We start from the raw sequence: 18,791 nt of genomic DNA on the forward strand, positions 1-18,791 counted from the left end.
CATGTTCTATACAGTGATAGAAAACATGGTAGAGCACAGAAATATCCGATTCTGTGTGCTGAAAGTGGTAAATTGTGTTGCCAGTAGGGACATGCACACTGCATAACTCCACTGGAGCCAGATTTAAACAAGCAGCTTGATTTGTTTGTTCACTTTGAGCCCCCAGTATTGGGCTCATTGGGTTTACATAGTTAAATATTTCTTGTTCGTGACTCATTCAGTGTGTGGATTCCAAACCTTTAATCGACACCACATTTGTGTTCATAAAAAGAAGAAGAATTTTGAAGAATTCAAGAGGATTTGAATTTGGTTAAATGTTATCACGTGTGCAGTTTTGTTTTGCGGAAAGGACAAAAAGATCCTTTATATTTTGGCCATGTTCCAGTCATTTGACACTGCACCTTATAAAAAAGTTAAAAGTACTTGACACAAAATGTATTTTGAATGTAAATTTCGTTCATTACATTGACTACACTCTCAGAAATTAAGGTACGAAATGATCACTGGCGCAGTACCCCTCATCACTGGGTGGTACCCTCAAGGGTACATCTCAGTACCTTTACTGAGTGAACATAATAGTACCATAACACATTGAAATTATATTTTCTAAGTTGTATCGTCTTCACACACCCCGTCCCATCTCAAGGCTTGCAATTTCATTGTTTTTAAAACATTAGGTTATGAAAAGGTACAAGTAAATATTTGTATCTGCACAGAACATTTATTTCTAACCATGTACAGACATTGACCACATAAAAACTTGAATAAATGATTAGAGAAGCAAAACAGTGCAGAGTGTTCCTGGCAGTACTGTTTGATATAGTTAAGCTGTTAACGTCCTGCCATGCTTTTTGGCACATATTAAATTGGGAGCAGGCCCAGCTGACTTTGATTTTGGATCAGGAGGAAAAGATCTAAGTGACTCTGAAAAGAGGGTTCATTATTGAGGCATGGATGTCAGGAGCTTCAGTTAGAGAGACTGTTTTAGTAGAAACTGCAACTAAAGTCACATCTGCATTTAGAATTAGATCAGGGAATGGAGTTGTAAGTTGTGAGAGAAAGTGCATGTTCAATGGCTGTGATGCCCATGCGTTAATGCAATTTGTGAGGAAAATCAGAAGAGCAGCTGGCAGTGCAAGATAGGATCAGAACAGTCCATCCACAACTACAGAGAGGGATATCATAGGATAGGAGGGTTGCAGTGCATTAATGCTTCATTACAAATACAAATGCTCGTTTGACAGTTCAGTGGTGTAAAACCACAGTGCAAAGAAGTGGGGAAAATGATATGATCAGATGAATCATCCTTCACCATAACAAGTGGGCGAGTGCATGTGATGCGTACACCAAGAGAGCAGTGCAGCCCTGAATGCTTGCCTTTGATTATACTGTGTTTCATTATACAGTGGAGGGCATTTCTGCTGGCATGGATTGGGTCTGTGTCCCCTTTGAGGGAAGAATGACTGCAAATAAGTTCAAAGTTACTCTAGCAAATCGACTATGATTGAACATTTCTATCCTGATCTCCTCCAGGATGACGGTGCCTACATCCAGAGAGTGGAAAGGGTCACTGAATGATTTTATGAGTACGAATGAGTATGAAACTTGGCTAAATCATTTGCTTTGGCCTGTGTTATGCGTTAGTGCTGTGTTAGATGTGTTGGTGCTCTTCAGGTGTATCGTCAAAATGGCAATTGAAGGAATGTTCCTCCAAAAGACAGTGTTTCATCCCTCCAGAACATTTCCAGTTCCATGGCTCATGGTGGCCCACCACCTTCCTAAGACATTTCATGTTGATTTTTTTTTACTTTGTCTCCCATAATTATGTAACTACATATATTTAATACAGCAAAATGACAATAAAACATCTATAACCTGTTGTTTCTCAAACTGCTGCATGTAAGTTTTGGGAATCCATCTCTCACTGTTCACAGTTCTGAAGGCATCAGCAGGCAGGTCATGCTAAGGAGCCAGTGGATGTCGTTTCTTTGAGCAGCAGCAGTGTCCATATGAAGATGTCAGAAATCATTGAAGCATTGCAAGTCAGTTCCATGGAGATGCAGGCTCTATTGTCAGTGTTACACCATTCTTTGTTGTTGGGGCATTTTGTTCCCCCACCTTGTCCGGCATAGTCTCTTCTCCCATCTCTTCAATTCATCTCCATCTGACATGATTATTGAGGGCACAGAAGTTATGATAGACAAGCATTCAGAAAGCTGGGACATTGACAGTTGAATAACGTGCGCCGTTGAGTGACGTCCCTGATAATTTCCCATTTCCGCTTTTATTGTATGAATAACACGTCTGTGCAGTAAGCACTTTATAAGGTTGATAGACATGAGTGACATTTTCATGTGTGTAATTGCTCTACATTTGCTTTAGATTGTTTCACGGCTGGCTGGCTGTTTTATCAGTGAAATGCATTCTTGATCTAAGCCCTGATGATGGTGCTGGCTAAGTTGTGCCAAGTTGTTAGTGGCTACTCTCCATATCTTAAAGGTGAACAATGCACTTTTCATATGGGAGGATGATGCTTTTTCGTTTGCTTCATACATTCGCTCTGCATTCAGACAAGTAAAATACATATAAGTAGAATGTTTATGTTAAGAAAAGGTTCCATCTGAAGTGAATTGTTGGGAAACAGCTTCTCTGTGTATTAGCTGTTCCTCCTCTTGATCTGTTTAATTAGTCACACCCTCTCACACTTTGAGTGACCTCTTGTGTCATCATTCAGCGTGTGATGAAACCCTAGGTGTGGGTGAAGTGGGAGCTGCTCCGGTCATGTCTGCTCCCAGATTCTTTCCGTCTGCCTCATCTGCTTTATAGCTCAATCACCTCATAGGCTTATTCACCTTCTTTTTTTTGCTCATAAACATCGTACTACTGCTGTTTTTCTATGATGTTTAAATATATTTACACTCCCATTCGAAAGTTTGCAGTCGCTCTTCATAAGGAGTGATTTTATTGATAGAAAACCAATTTGGTTGCAGACGAGTATAAAATGAGTCTGATGTGCTTGTATTGTGGAAATTCAGAGCTTTGATATTAATTAGAAATTTATGTTGAGTTTACAAAAATGAATGTTGAGTGAATGTTCAGTGTATCCAGAATGTTGAACAGAGCCATAAAAGCTGTATAATGTCAAGAATGAAAATGTCACAAAATAATGTAAACAGAGAATTACAGTATGTCATTTGGCATTTTATTCCCTCACCTTTTTTCTAAAGCTTTCAGTTACATTGGCTACCTGTTCCTGTGTGCTGGGCCTGGGAACCTCGTGTTTTATGCATCCTGCACGCCCATCTTTTGTGCGTTTTTTCTGCACCGACCGATCAGATCAAACGAAAAGCAGGATTTCCGAGTCAGCTGTAATGGGGAAGAGATTAATGGCTGAACTCCTTCACAGATCGAAATCATGACATAAACAGCTAGCTGGCCAGCGCAGATAGATCTTTTGGCACATAGTCTGCAATAGTAATTCCAAATATTTGAGTGGTATTGTACATGATTATGGTTACATGATTGATTACGTAGTTACATAAGGATTTTATTTACATTAGTCTCTGTATTCTTGGTTTTAAGTCTGAACTTTTGACTTTTTTTTTTCCCTTTTTATATTGATGTCTACAGATAAACATAGCAAAAATATCTCATTCTGCTAACATTCACCAATGAAATCAGTTTGAAATGTTCTTGTTCAAAAGTATATTTAGTACTTTTGATAGAATGACCAGTTGTTTCAAAATGTTTTCAGTCGTGTTAAGTCAGGATTGTTCATGTCAGTCTGTGAAGGACCACAACAGTTGTGTCCAGTTCCGGTCATGAAAGGCAGTAGTCATGTACAGCTCCCTCAAACACAAAAAATCTAACTTAATTACCTGATTTAGACAGTGTTTCAAACAAAGATACCAAACTCTGCGGGAACTTGGGCCTCCAGGGGCAGAACGGGGCACTCCTGGCCTCTGATGTGTCGTCCAACCATGCTATAATAATAATAATAATAATGATAATGAGTCTAATTTCAAGAAGCTACCTTCAGTGTAGAAGTCACATGGTGTTTTGTAGGTATGGACATAATAACCCTGAGTTGACTGAACTGACCAGCCCTGCTTTAGTTAATTGTGCTCTTGCACTGTTGAGTGATAACTATTATAAGCACAGTCTATTAACGTGGGTAGTGTTAAAGCACAGGTTCCCAACCCTGCTATTGACTTTATCTCCTACCCTGATTTAATGTACCTGGCACGAATGCCAAGCGCTCCTACAGACCTTAAGTTGCTAGAATAGGTGTGTTTGATTAGGGTGGGAACTGAAGAGTTGGGTTGGGCTGGGTTAAAACTGTTTAGGGTGGTTTTTTTAAAGCTATTAAAATACCTTTGCTTTTTGAGAACCTTTCAAAATCTTAAAATATTAAGGCTTTAAATACCATAAGTTAATTGTGAATATAATACCATTGTAACTGAAACATTAAGGACATGTTGCTTAGACCCTTTTAAATATCAAAGTCATAGGTTGTATTCTTTTAAATGTCACTCACAGCAAATCAACAGCCACTGGGCTAATTCTAAACATACAGCGTCCTTGAGTGTACACTGCATGATAGCACCTTATATAGTTGTTAGTCATGTCCAGCCTTGCTTAGGCATTGGGGGACATAGCAACAGCAAGTGTCGTCTGACATCTCACGTTAAAACATCTGCCAAGCGAATGAACTTTGTTCGAGCGGGCCTGCGGGTCTGCAGGGACGGCCCGGCAGCTTTAGTCATCTCAGCACACGGCCGTCCGCCTTTCGCTCCGTGGCTTCTCTCTAATCAGCAGCTGTGGACAACCGCAGTCCAGCGCAGGAACATAAGAGTTGATGGAGGGAACAAGGGATAAGGAGGATGAATCACTCACTCATGCAACTTTCCGCAAGATTGGCTTCCGATGCACGGTTTGTGGGGTGCTGCTGGCGGAGCTGCGAGACGGGATTGAAACTTCCTCTGTGGGCTACTGACCTTCTCTCAGAATAACCTCCAACTGGACTACTTTCTCTTTCTTGGCTGCTCACCCGACCCGAGTCTGGGAGTAGTCAGCATCAACAGACAGTATGTGTTTGATGCTTCACTCAGACACAAAGTTTCTGTAGCATGTATAACAAATTAAAACATATTTCATGTATAAAGCCTCTTTTTTGATCTCAAAAAATACACAAAGTTATTTAATTTTCAGGTAAAGCACAAAAAGTGCAAGGTCCTATACCAATTTAAAGGTTCTACTTAGAGCCATTACATTATGTGGAAGTTCCTTAAACTTTAAAAATGTTCTTCCCACCCATTCCATTTACAAATTTGGTTCTCTTAAAAGCAAGCTCTGGAACCAAAACCGGTTGTTCTGTGCCACCACACAAAGAAAAATTATGGCAGTCACACACATTTCCTAAACCTCGTCCTTCTGGGTCGCAGTGGGGTACTGGAGCCTATCCCAGCTAGGTGGAAGGCAGGAAACACCCTGGACAGGTCACCAGTCCTTCTCAGGGCAGACAGTGAGATAGACAGACATATACGTCTACACACAGTCACACCTAGGGGCAATTTTGCGTGTCCAATTGGCCTGAATGCATGTCTTTTGACTGTGGGAGGAAACCCATGCAGACACGGGGAGAACATGCAAACTCAACACAGAAAGGACCCTGGTCAGCCAGGGAACTGAACCCAGGCTCTTCTTGCTGTGAGTTCTTGCACCATACTGCCCTGGAATTTACATGAAAATTAAAAAAACAATTAAACCAAACAAGACGGAGAAAGGCCTGTTTAAAAATGCGTCTTAGAAAAGAGAAACTGTATAAGTGTAGAAATAATGATATGGATAAAAAGCACTGATTCTTTATAAATGTAGTATTAAACTAGTGTTTTAAATGCTTTTCAGAAGTAAAACTTCGTCTCCATCTCAGGTTTTCAGGAAGAGATAGTCAGAGCTTGGAACCGTAGCAATTAGAAGCTGACTTTTCCCCCTTCTGTGAGGTTTCTGGTAAACATCTGTAGATATCACTTCATTCAGTATTTCAAGGTTGTTAATAGGGATTTTGTGCCCCTTTGCTGCAGTAACAGGCTCTACTTTTCTAGGAACGCGCTCTACACTAGATGTTGGAACATTGCTGTGAGGATCTGATTGCATTCAACCACATAAGCTTTAGTGAATTCAGATACTGATGTTGGATGGTTAGTTCTGGATCGCAAACATTGCTCCATCTCATCCCGTAGGTATTATAAGAAGCTTCGTTGCTCCAGAGAACGCGGTTTCACTGCTCCACAGACCAATACAATGCGTGTATGCAGGAACTAATTAGTAGTATTGAGTCTGTCTGAATACTGTATGTAGTGCTTATTTTGCTGAAGTAGAGACAACAATTAAAAATGAATACAAGAATCCTGTTATGTTGGGTCCATTGATGTTTAAGAATATGCTTTATTCAGACGCTCATTATGTTTTTTGCATTGCTGCTTCGCCTCGTTTCCGAACCTTTTAACTAGCATTTCTCTTTGTGTTTCTTGTTCTCTCCCACAGCGCCCTTGGAGGGCCCTCAGCCCTGCATATTCCAGCCTTCCCGAGTGGAGGTTGCCTCATTGACTACGTGCCTCAAGTGTGCCAGTTACTCACAAATAAGGTAAAAAGAAGCCATGTCCTTCTGCATGCATGTGTCTGTGTGCCCACACATTCATTACAGGGATTATATAATGGCATGGCATACCCTGCATTAGTGCAGTGAAGTGTGACGATGTGTGCAGTGAATTTTATTTTTACCCAGAGTTCTCCCCAATGTTAGCTGCCGATTCCCAGTTGTTGTCTAAGTCTGCGGTATTGCACAACACTTTCATCTAGGCAGAGTGAGGAGCAACATGTAGGCAGTCACCACATCTTTTCAAGGTGTGTAGGACAACTCAGTGCACTTGGAGGAGAGTGATGACTGCCCAGTCCTTTATACATGATCTAACAGATGCCCACAATTAGTTAACTTCACTCTGATTGGCAGATGAGAGTAACTTGGCCCTCCCACAGAGTGACCAACACTACTAAATGTGCTGACTCTGATAGGAAAATAAGGTAATAATAAAGATAAGGAGAATAAAATGAAGACGACGAAAAAATAATATTAATTATTCTAAGGAATTTAATGGCCTATTCAGATTCTTATTTCTTTATAACCAGTTTGGCTGATGTTATGCCATGCTAACATTACTCTTACAACTAAGAGTCCTAGCAGGTTTCTGCAGGGGAGTCAGTTGGGAGTCAAATTGCATTTTTGTACTTAGTGATTCAAACCTATAGTAAAACATAGCAAACAGAGAACTAGCAGGTTCCTCCACTAGTATAGACTAATATTAGCAGATGTATGCTGGGAACTGAAATACTTACAGAACGATTCAGTGTAAAACAGCAACATTCAAAGCAAAGAATATGCTGCATGTACACCTTACATGCTTCAAATACCTAAACTGTGATGTGATCACAGGAATCTGCAATTATAGGCTGCTTTTAAAGTTAATATTCTGCACAAAATATATTTCATGAAATATTCATGATTATACGACCAAATAACCTTACAAAATTACTGAAATATGTTAGCTTAATGCTAGGATACATTTCTTAGCAGCCTGTGGACATGACTACAGGCAAAAAAAGTGTATGCGCTGCTATGGAAGAGTGGAACTTAACATGAAGGACACAATATAATATATAATAGTTTTTCAGTATGTTTAATACTATCATTTTAAATAGTCAGAATTTACAATACAAAATCTAGAATTATTCCATGTTTTAGACAGCCAAAGTAAAGGAGTAAAATAAATAAATAAATACAGTGGCCATGTACTTGCTCACATTATGTACATCTTAAACATCGCAGCACAGATGGGCTACAGTGATTAGAATAAATCAGCCAATTGAATGTGAGGAGCAGAAATTCTGGCAGATTCTGATCTTGCACCCCAACTATTACAGTAGTGTTGGTAGGAATAAATGCAAAAGGAAAACACTATTAATTTATTTAATTTCCAGCCAGTAAGTATATTATTTCTTTAGTATCAGGAAAAAAAAGCACAAAATATATTTAACAGAAACAGAACAGAGGCCTGAACAGCTAAATAGGATATACATTTTTTCAGTATTTAATGTGGCCACTCTGTGCCTTTATTACAACTTTTCTTTTTAGGAGATTTGTTTATCAAAGAAATCCAGAGAAATTTTCCATACTTCCAAAGTTCTTAGTAGCTTGTTGCATTTTTTGCTTCTCAAGATCCAAGTGATCCCACATTCAGTGATGTTTAGGTCTGGAGTCAATTGTCCTGAGAACACCAGCAGCTATTTTGTTTGATTTGTAACTCCTTGTGGTTAAAATAAACATGTAAAATATATCTGAAATATACGTAAAATATATCCAAACCTAACCACATTCAATGATGTTGAGATCTGGACTTTGGGGCGGTCAATCCATTGGGCTGCAATTAAACAGATATATAAACGTAGTGACCTTGTACTTGCTCACATGATGTACATCATAAACATCACAGCACAGATCCGGTAAAGTGATTGGAATAAATCAGGCAGTTTTTTATTAGGAGCAAAAACTCTGAGCAGTTCTGATCCTGCACCCCAACTATTATTATTGATAGTAGTAGTATTCGTAGAGGTTGTGGTAGGAGTAGATGTGGTTATGGTAATAATGTATAAAGCACCTTTGATGCAATGAAATAAAGCTCAAAACACATTTCATTGAAAGCTTGGTTGTAATCAAATAGATCGACATAAGGACAACAATAAAAGACAAAAAAACGAGATTAAATCAGTTATACTAGATTTGCATGTGTTCATGCAAGCAAAGATGAATGCTTGGCTGCACACATGTGGCGTGTATGTATTGGCTGGCTTCCATGGCCTGTTTCAGGCTGGAAGGGCAGGAGGGCTGACAGGTGGAGATGGACTGGAGAAGCTGTGTTCTGTCAGTGGCCGTAGGGATGGCCTCTGCCCCCTTGTCCCCCTCAGCCTGCCCCGCTCTTGGCTCCCTGGACCCCTCTCACCTGAAGAGCGGCCCACACACACAGAGAGACAGCATGCATAATCAGGCCCTGCCCATGTTCCAGAGCCAGCGCCAGCCAGGGCCTGTGGCCACGCTCACCTTAACCAGGGTCATGGAGTAGGGGGAGGATGTGCGCTGGGCCATGGCACTGTGGGCAGACCTGGATAAAATCTGACAAGGGTGAAAAATTGTGTATCAGGTGAATAACTAGCCTGGTAGAGTTAATAACAAATTTAGTTTTGTCTTCTTAGGGCAGCAGGGTACACACTGCTTTTTTTTTTTAAATGAATGATTCATAGTTTTAGAAGGTTTGTAGTTTGTAACATCCTATGCACAATTACAGATTGCATCACATGAAAATTAGAACGTTCAAGCGCTGAAAGTGAAAGGCATTCTTCCATTAATCACATACTGTTCTTAAACACACAGACACCTACACATGTACGCCCACATATACACAAACACAAATAGACACACACAGGAAGTCAGATTCTGAAGTATTGCCATGAAGCATGGCTAACGACTAGATTTCTTAACAGTGACTCACCTTTCTGTCACCCACGCCCATCCACACTTACCTGCCAATAAGAGGGCTTGGCCTGGGCTGCGTGTCATGGCGCTTTGCCCCAGGCGAGGGTGTGGAGTGCAATGATGCAAAGTTCCTGCCCTGCTTGCCTCAGGAACTAAACAAATACAGCCTAGAGAAAGGGTCTGGCTGGGCTGGGCCATGTCTGTGTGCATAGTTCTTTTCATACATAAATTTTTTTGGATAGAGCAGTCAAAAACTATATTCACAAGCTTTTTACAAAAAGTACTTGTTAAAACAAACTTGGCCAAACTTGGAATGAATTCTGGGTCACCGTCACCCAGTGTTAGAAATTTATACAATATTTTTATTATTTATGACTGTGTGTATTCTGCTGTGTATTTGGAATTTAAAAGTGTGACAGTCATATATGTCTATAAAGCACTATTTAACTGAAACCGTTGTAAATTGAAAATATAAATATAAAGTTCTATCAGCCGATATTATCGGTTATCAGCATTTTTAGCCCCTTAAAACTGATACTGGCCACAGAGCTTTTTATATTGGTTAGCCCAATTACATATATACATAAAATCCATTTGGGACAGTATGCACATCCTGACATTGTGTCAAATGTGTGTGCAGACTTGTGTGTGTTCTTCTGTTAGTATGGTCTAGCACACTGCCACTTTCTGAAATGAATACTTTGCACATTCGCACGCACACACACACACACACACACACACACACACACACACACACACACACTGAGTCTAGCTGAGTCATGGATTGGAGATTCTTCAGTGAAATGCACACACAATCCTTCACATAGCTGCTCCACTGTGTTAGAGTGAAAAAACGTATAATCTCACTGTTTTGACACTAATATCCAAGTTAGTGAGGTTCATATCCTGTAAAATATAAAAAGTATGTTGATGCTTAGAAAATGGATACAGTTTCAAGTGCTATTACCTTTTCCTAATAACCAAAGCATGTTCCGTTTAGCTTTTGTCTGGCTCTACTTCAGTTACCTTCATGGTGTGTTAGTAAGCCTTGCGCCCTCATTCTTGTTCCTGCTAATCGATTCTGCACAGCTCCCTCAGCTACCAGACACCGTTTGCCACAGTCTGCAGGACATGCTGCAGGACAGCCAGCTCATGTGTCAGGCAACAACCTTATTAGCCACAACTGGATGTGTTTATATTAGTTTAATGCTGCTTTCTTTGGCTTAGGCATGAAGTACATGCCCTAGGTTGTTAGCAACCTCATTTCACTCTTTTTTTTTTTTACTTCATCCATATTTTTCAAGTAAGTGACAAACAAAAGATGAAATATAGTTATATTTATTCAATTTTCTATTGTCAGTAAACTGACAGTGGGCTCATTGTAGATCAGTTTGTGCTGCATAAAAGTTCTGGGTCACTAGTAGACCTGTTATAATTCAGGATTGTAACAAACAGTCCAGAATTTAAGGGTTAAATTAGAATATTCCCCATTTCACAGTTTACCAGAAGTACAAAGTAATGCTTTACAGTTTGCAGCCGCAGAAGGAGGGGCTGGTGGGACTGCAGAAAGACAGTGTGCACTCTGCTTGCCTGTGCTTGTCTGTTGCAGAGTTTGTGTTCTTCTGGAGTCACTGTGTGAGCACCACCCTGTGCTTCCACACAAACAGCAGTAACGCAGCTTAAGACCAGTAAAATCAACCAATATTGTTCTGCAGATTTATCCATAAGTACTGATAATGCGTGGGATTGACCAAATAAGCTTTAGAACAGAAAGTGATTTTTGTGTGCGAACACAGTACATTTATTAGATGCTTTGGGTGGATTTTCCCTTTTTTTTTTTTTTTTTTTTTTTTTTTTAAGTAAAAAGGCTTTAATTTAGTATCTGAACATTGCTAGTTTCATACTTCAGTCCTATACAAAAATTTGACTACCCATGATCAAATTGTTGATTTTCTGTGTGAAAAAGTAAACACATCTTCTACAGAGAGCACACTTAAATATGACATGACTCTGCAAACTTTAGTGCACTCTTTGTTTACTTTTCTGTTTAACATAATTGAAAAATTACAACATTAAATATAAAATGTGCCATAAGTTTCGCACTAGCCACATTCCCTGTTTTTTCTCCCCTCAGTGTGTTAAATTCCGCATATAAACAGCAAGTTCACATTAAATGTACAGAAGTGTGTTCTCTATAGAGGATGTGTTAACTTATTTTCGCTTAGAAAATCAGCAAAATATGTCATTTAACCAGGGCGCCTAAACTTTTGCAGACGACTATATAAGAAAGCTAAGCAGCAAAAACAGACTGTTTTGAATTAATGATTTTTATGATGTGAGGCAGCCACCTAATCAGCCTACAGCACTTTCACTCCACCCTGTCACACTGAGGTTGTAAGGAGTGTTTCGGCCAGCACTGCTGTTAGAATGCAGCACAACACAGTGCAGCCATTCAGCTCTGCTGTAATTACATCAGTCTTAAAGGCACAGTAGCAAAAACAGCCTCAACTGTAGGTTGAGGTAAATGCATATAAATAAACAAAAGCAGAAAACGCATTTATTGAGATCATGGGTCTTACGAGAACTGCCTTATGATTGGTGCTATAACACCTTTAGAGGTCAGCAGTTATGAATATTTGTTAATTTGAGCTTTAACAATTTTGAAAAATTGAAATAGAAAATTTTAGTCATCTAAATGTGCAGAACCAGGTTTGATTTGGTTAGTTGAGTCCAGTTTCTGCCTCATCAGATTTCCGGCTCTCTCAGCAAAACACTGCCATTGCATCATTGGTGTGTCACCAACGTGAGCCAACGTTCATTAGCAGGCTGTTCTCTGCTGTTGACCCCCAACAACACACAGCATACGCCGAGTATGCACTCGTCATCCATCCCTGGATCACTTGTTATTTGTACCCTCACACATTGGCACAGGCAGTGGAGGTGATTCAGTAATTCACTGTTCATTCATTGTGATTCAGTATTGCTGCTTTGCAGAAGCTGTGAGAATTGGATTTATTCCTTTCAGGCTCTTGTGTTGTACATTGGTGGAAGACTTTATTTTTTAACTCAGATATTTTTTTTTTTATTTGAAGCTTCTCATTTCTCTTTTATGCTTTTTTACTTCAATTCAGGTGCAGTATGTTATTCAAGGCTACCACAAGAGGAGAGAATACATTGCTGCCTTTCTTAGTCATTTTGGAATGTGAGTTTTCCCTCTCTCCCTTGTTTTGGATTACAGAAATGAACAGAATGTATGGATAAAATTTAGACTTCCGGATGGCCACAACTGCTCTTTTTGACCGTTTTGTTGTGGTAGTTCTTTTTATAGTTCATGTTTATAGATAACAGTATGTCCTACAGTGTCAGAAACCACACAGACGAGTTGATTTGAGATCACTGAGCGTGATTCAGGGCAACTGTAGGATGAGTTTTGGCATGCCTTTTTTGTGCAGTGCTAATTAGCATGGTAAGTCACCATTACTTGCCAGCTTCGTAGCTCCAGTGCAGAACAAAAGAAGCAGATTTTACACACCAAACATGGCTCAACATATAAGGGGAAGTATAATTCATTGTCCCACCAAAGTTCTGCTATGAAATATATACATACACTGGTCCCAAAATGTAATTAAAAACTGTAGCCATTTGACTGTAGCCATCGGTAAACTTTACTGAAGTTCTTTAGGTTACTTTATAAAATTATATTTCTTTCTGAGAAACGTTTTTGCACAACGTCGGACTGTTGTTAGACTCTTTATGTAGAGAAAGCATGAAGATGAATTTCAGCCGAACTTCACTGGGGTCTGGGGCTGTTTTTCATACAGTGGTGTCCATTAACTTGTGTTTATTGTTGAACCGATGGCACTTTTTTACATTTTCCCCCCTGGTTTGTTAACTCAAGTGAATAAAAAAAAATAGTTGATCAAAACCTTAAGTGATTTCGCTTAATAGCTCAAAGTGAAAAGTTTTAATTTTACACTGCAGTATTGTCATTTTTGGAGAATCATTCATGTAACAATTTTTGGAGAGAATAACTGAAATATGGTGGAAAACATTTTTATTTCAGGAATTAATGTGGTATCAATCATAATATAGCATTGATATTTCTTGTATTTGTAAAGCCCACTCCCTACAAAATATGTCATGCGAAAAAAAGAGAATTCTATTAACCTCTTCAACTCCTTGAGACCACCGGTGGTTCCAAAACGCACTTCATCATATTCTTCATAACTTTCATATTCCATAAGCTACATTCAAAGGGTGGGAGTCCTGTGAGAGCTGTAACTGTCTGCTTTCCAGTCAAATAGGTGGGAGATGTAAGTTTAAACCCTCATAATAAAAAAAAATTGTTCAATTTTTTTTGTTCTACTAAAAGTCGACCCATTTTTCCACAAATCTGGGCTATAAACTATAAACAGATGGCGTCTCTTCAGTGACCTGCCCCGTAAAAAAAATACTTCTATAAAATAATACAAAGAGCGTCTAAGATTTTTGCCTTTCAGCAGTAAATTGTAAGCATATAGAAATATGTGTGATCATAAAACACATTTTCTGTTAATCTGAGGGGAGCTTTTATAAAATAAAATAAAAATTACATTTTATTTCATGTAGTTACTGAATAATTTGCCTTACTTATTTGACCATGTAAATTCAGATGGACAAACCAAAATATACCATGGGAGAAGTGCTTGGTAAGGTATTTTGTATTTTGACTGGGGCTGTTCAAACTTTTTCAAACTTACATATAGACTATGTAAGATGTGTAACTGAATTTATGTAAAATGTGTAATTTAATGTGTAATTCTGTTGTCTCTGTGCAGGGGGGTGGTTGAATATGATGCAGTGGGCTTTACTAAGCTCACTCTTCTACTGATGTGGAAAGACTTCTGTTTCCTGGTCCATGGTGAGTGTTTGATGGATATAACACACATGACCAGAAATCAGTCTCTCATAAAATTACTAATCACTGAAATGACTGAGCAGTGATGACGTTTTGCCACTGCACTGTTCTCCTAAAAGACCTCCCAGTTTTAATCCCCTGTGCTGCTTTCACTTTCTGAAGAAACTCATATAGTTCCATAGTTATGTCCTTGTTTCAACGTGGGAGCCAGGAATGAGAAGCTTTCTCTTTCTTTCTCTCTCATATTGTAGTGGACCTGCCTCTGTACTTCCCCCGAGACCAGCCCACACTGACCTTCCAGTCCATCTACCACTTTACCAGCAGTGGACAGCTCTATTCCCAGGTGCAGAAGTCTTACCCTTACAGCCCACGCTGGGATGGCAACGAGATGGCCAAAAGAGCCAAGTAAGCCAAGATTTGTCGTGAACAACGCTCAAAAAAATTATCCTAAGGCTGGCTTTAGACAGTGAAATTTTAATGCAACTAGTTGATTGGTGTGAGTTGCCTGTAACATAATTAACTATCAAGTTGCATGGAACACATTCCAGTAACTCCACGAGACAGCTAAATGAACAATTTTTAATTTGTTGATACACAATATTATTCTCCTAATGAAGTCATCCACACTATCAAGTAGCTTGTTATAAAAAAAAGTAGCTTTAAGAAACTCAGGAAACTGATAATGAAAAACTACCAACCTTGAGTATCTGCTGGGAGATTTGCCTTTCAACCGCCCAATAGGCCATCTTCTCTTCTTTTCATTTATTTTCTTTTCCACCGATCCATTGAAATCAGTAGTTAGAAAGTACGACAGGTTCACATGATGCATTACTGGCATTTTGTTTGGTTTCATGAAACTTGTTCCAGGAAGTTAAGATGCTTGCAACTGTTGCAGTTGAGTTTCTAGTGAGTTGCAGGACACTTTACATTCTGAAATTTCATGTAGGTTTTAAGCAACTAAAGTTGCATGACGTTTTCACAGTGGAACATTGAATTTCCAGTCTATAATGCTGTGCTCCAACCTAGACTACAATGTTGTTGCTTATTGAAACTAGGATGAAAACAACAACCAGTTTGCAATCGTGTTAATGTTAGCTAAACTGCATAACAAAAATTACACCCTATCTATCATAGCATTGTGACCTTCCACACACATACCAAAAAAATAAAAACACTGGTAGAATTTCATAGCACGCACTAAATGTAACTAGTTTCACAAAAGCTGATTTGTGAGCTACAGTTTCTCATTAGCTTGAGTGACATTTTGCTGTTATATAAAGCTTGCTAGTTGCTACAAAAGAGTGCATTTGTGTCTGAAGCTTGGATAGGTCAAATGAATCAGTCCATGCTGTTAAAAACAGAGAACACAGATTGGTAATTTAGAGCGTGGATTCTTTCACTGCTGTAGAGGATCTGCTGACTGCCTCAGTCCTCACCTTCACACATTCCACCTCTTTCATCACTCTGGCTTGCTTTGTCTGGAGCTCCAGTTGCCCCTGTCTCCAGCAGGCATGTACGGTAAAATGTTTTACTCTCACCTTTGGCCTGTATGGACAGCCACACCTCACTGCTGGAGAGCATGATAAATGCTGGAGATAATGAATTCCCAGTGTTTGTACTTTGGTCTCCATAATAGAAAATCCATATCTTATCATTCCTGACCAGCAGAGTTTCTCCCTCTCATTTTATAAGCAAACAGTCTGGATGGCCTGTGTTCTTTAGAGGATCAGTGGCAAATAATATTCATGTTCATAGAAATTGTGGACTAGTATGTATTTTCAAGCTTATACATAGTGTATAAAATGTTCTGTGCAAAACTCTTAGCCATGAAAATGTTGCTAATGTTTATCGTAGTGATAAGGCAAAACAATATATAAAAAAAAAATACAAATAACCACAAATACAGTTAAAAAGTAAGAATAATTAATAGTTTTAAGTAAATGTATTGATATCCAGAAGAACACAGGTCTGGTTCTTGACTTCTCGCTGCACTCCAGCCATTGCGTGCATTTGTCAAATTCCATCAGCAGCACACCTGATTTATTTGAATTAAGGATTCATGAGATAAACTAAGTATTAGATCCCCAAGCAGAATTTCATATAAACGGTGAAGGTAACACAAGTATAGATATAAATTATACAGTGTTTTACAGTATAGTTCATTGAAATGTGTTCTTTTGCTGCCTATTGATGCCCAGTCTGGAAGTAGCATAGTGTTGCCAGCAGAGCAGTGGGGCATTAGGGGCTTTGCCCAAGGCCATAGCCAGGAATGCCCAGTCAGTCTCGGGATATGACCCCACAACCCTCCGGTTGCAGGCTCACCTCTCCTACCACTAGGCCAGTTGTATTCATTCTAGTAGTGTCATGGTTAACGTGCTAACACAGTAAATTATTAATCTCACACATTTATTTTAACATCATTAATACATTTTCAAGCCTACTGTAGTTCCAGTCTGAAGCCCAGCTGCTTGCGTGCTGTTATTACTGTGGTTCTGTGTTTGTAGTACCGTCATTCAGATACAGCTTTCAAATAGCAAGTTCCATTGGTTTTGTTCTCTTGATAAAAGTTATTTCTATCTACTAACCTGATGAATTTATTTATCGCTGAAGTACGTACAAGTCCAAGGTGTTATTTACAAGCAAAACACACCGCTGACAACAGCAATATCAGTAATCCTGGTAACATTAGTCCTGGAGGACGCTTTTGGGAAGCTACACTGGACATTACTTGCAGGAGACTTATGAATAAATAATGCAACCTGCTGCAAGTGGAAAGCTCCATAACTTAGCAATATGAGGATGAGAAGGGTACAATCGCAGAGTTGAAACATGCAGCCGCTGTTGCTCTCACACCCTATTTACATGTTCACACAATGTTATTGAAGGAAGTAAATACATGATGAAGCTTATTTTGTCCACGCATGTAGCTATAACAATTTGCTATACTTTTTAGAGGGGAAAACGACTTTCTTTATAGTCAGATTTGAGCCAGTAAGACAAATGTGATTAATCGCAATTATTTCTTTGAAACATTTGGCTGTCCTAATTTATTCTACTGGTTTTAATGCATACTTCTTATGATTAATAAAATGATCAGTTTATCATACGACCTCTGACTTTTGCTCAGTAGTGTATTTATATTTTTTGTTCAAAAATAAATAAATGTAATTCTCTCTCTCCTTATAGGGCATACTTCAAGAGTTTTATCCCTCAGTTCCAAGAGGGAGCATTCGCCAATGGAAAACTGTAGATGCAGAACATGATAGAGACAGATATATCTGCACATCTGAAACGAAGAGAAATGGCTACTAAAATCTGTGCTGAAGAGAAGAGAGAGCCTTGAACGAGGGTACAGAACACAGCACGCTGTCCTTCATGTTTGAGAGAACTCTCCCATATATGCACTCAAACACAATGCCACCATGGACAGTCTATCTGAAAAATATTTACTGTTCTGCACTGGAGAGTCTAAACGGAACTGTGTTTACTAAACAGATTCGGGTTAACTGAAGCTGCACTAATGTACTATTCCTTATGACTCCAACAGGATGGAAGCGTCTTTGTGTGTTATTCTTATTTTTTCTCTTGTTTTTGCTCCATGCCTGTTCTCCTTGTTTGAGAGAGCTAAAATAAATCAATTTCTTCTGTTTTCTAGATTCCCTTCACTGTTTAACTGTGTATAATTCATTGCACATTGATGTAAAAGGTTGTATCTACATGTCTAATCCCTGTCACAATCATGGAATTATTAAAAGAAGGTGGTGAGCGTTTGAATGAGTAAATCATCAACTTTATACAATCTCAAATTCAGTCAGAAAGCCATCAGCTTTCCCCAGTAAGGGTACTGTGGTACTCATTTCGATCTCTTTCCATGCTTGTGATGGAGCGGTTATGGTAAATAAGAGTACTCAGCTCTGTCAGTCAAGGCCGGCAGTTTCTATTTGAACCCTATTTGAACTGATTTTACTAATAAGCTCTCCTCCTTAGAGCCATAGAGGGTAACACAGTCCCTCAGCCAGTACTGCTGTCCTGACATAGGTTACCTAAACCCATATCCATAGTAAAAATATTATTACTTCTGGGAAATAATGACTGTAATGAAAGTAGCTCTCCAAAAACTTGAGTAACATAAAAAATACTCAAATCCTGAATAACTTGTAACTGCAGTGCAAATTCTATTACATCCAGCGCAGGAATGGAAGGTTTTTGGGCTATGTCATCCTGTTATGTTTGTCTTGACCCATTTGTTGAGCAATAGTGTTTGATGTCATGGCTGGAAACTAGAGTATTAACTCAAGTACGCCTAGC

At 39.0% G+C, this 18,791-nt stretch overlaps 1 protein-coding gene across 3 annotated transcripts in view; it reads left to right on the forward strand.

Moving 5' to 3' along the window:
• babam2 (BRISC and BRCA1 A complex member 2) overlaps positions 1-18,254 on the forward strand; it is a 107,997-nt gene extending 89,743 nt beyond the window's left edge. For 2 of the 3 annotated variants that reach the window (XM_017690761.2, XM_017690758.2), the window contains exons 8-12: positions 6,547-6,646; positions 12,718-12,788; positions 14,404-14,486; positions 14,735-14,888; positions 17,670-18,253. In XM_017690761.2, the coding sequence (XP_017546250.1) occupies positions 6,547-6,646; positions 12,718-12,788; positions 14,404-14,486; positions 14,735-14,888; positions 17,670-17,733 (472 nt within the window). In that variant the 3' untranslated portion in view covers positions 17,734-18,253. Of the gene's footprint in view, positions 1-6,546; positions 6,647-12,717; positions 12,789-14,403; positions 14,487-14,734; positions 14,889-17,669 lie in introns of all 3 variants that reach the window. The other variant, XM_017690759.2, reaches the window with a different exon arrangement.
• Positions 18,255-18,791: the final 537 nt, after the last annotated feature.

The sequence above is a fragment of the Pygocentrus nattereri genome, chromosome 10 (assembly GCF_015220715.1).
Source record: "Pygocentrus nattereri isolate fPygNat1 chromosome 10, fPygNat1.pri, whole genome shotgun sequence".
Taxonomy (NCBI): Eukaryota; Metazoa; Chordata; class Actinopteri; order Characiformes; family Serrasalmidae; genus Pygocentrus; species Pygocentrus nattereri.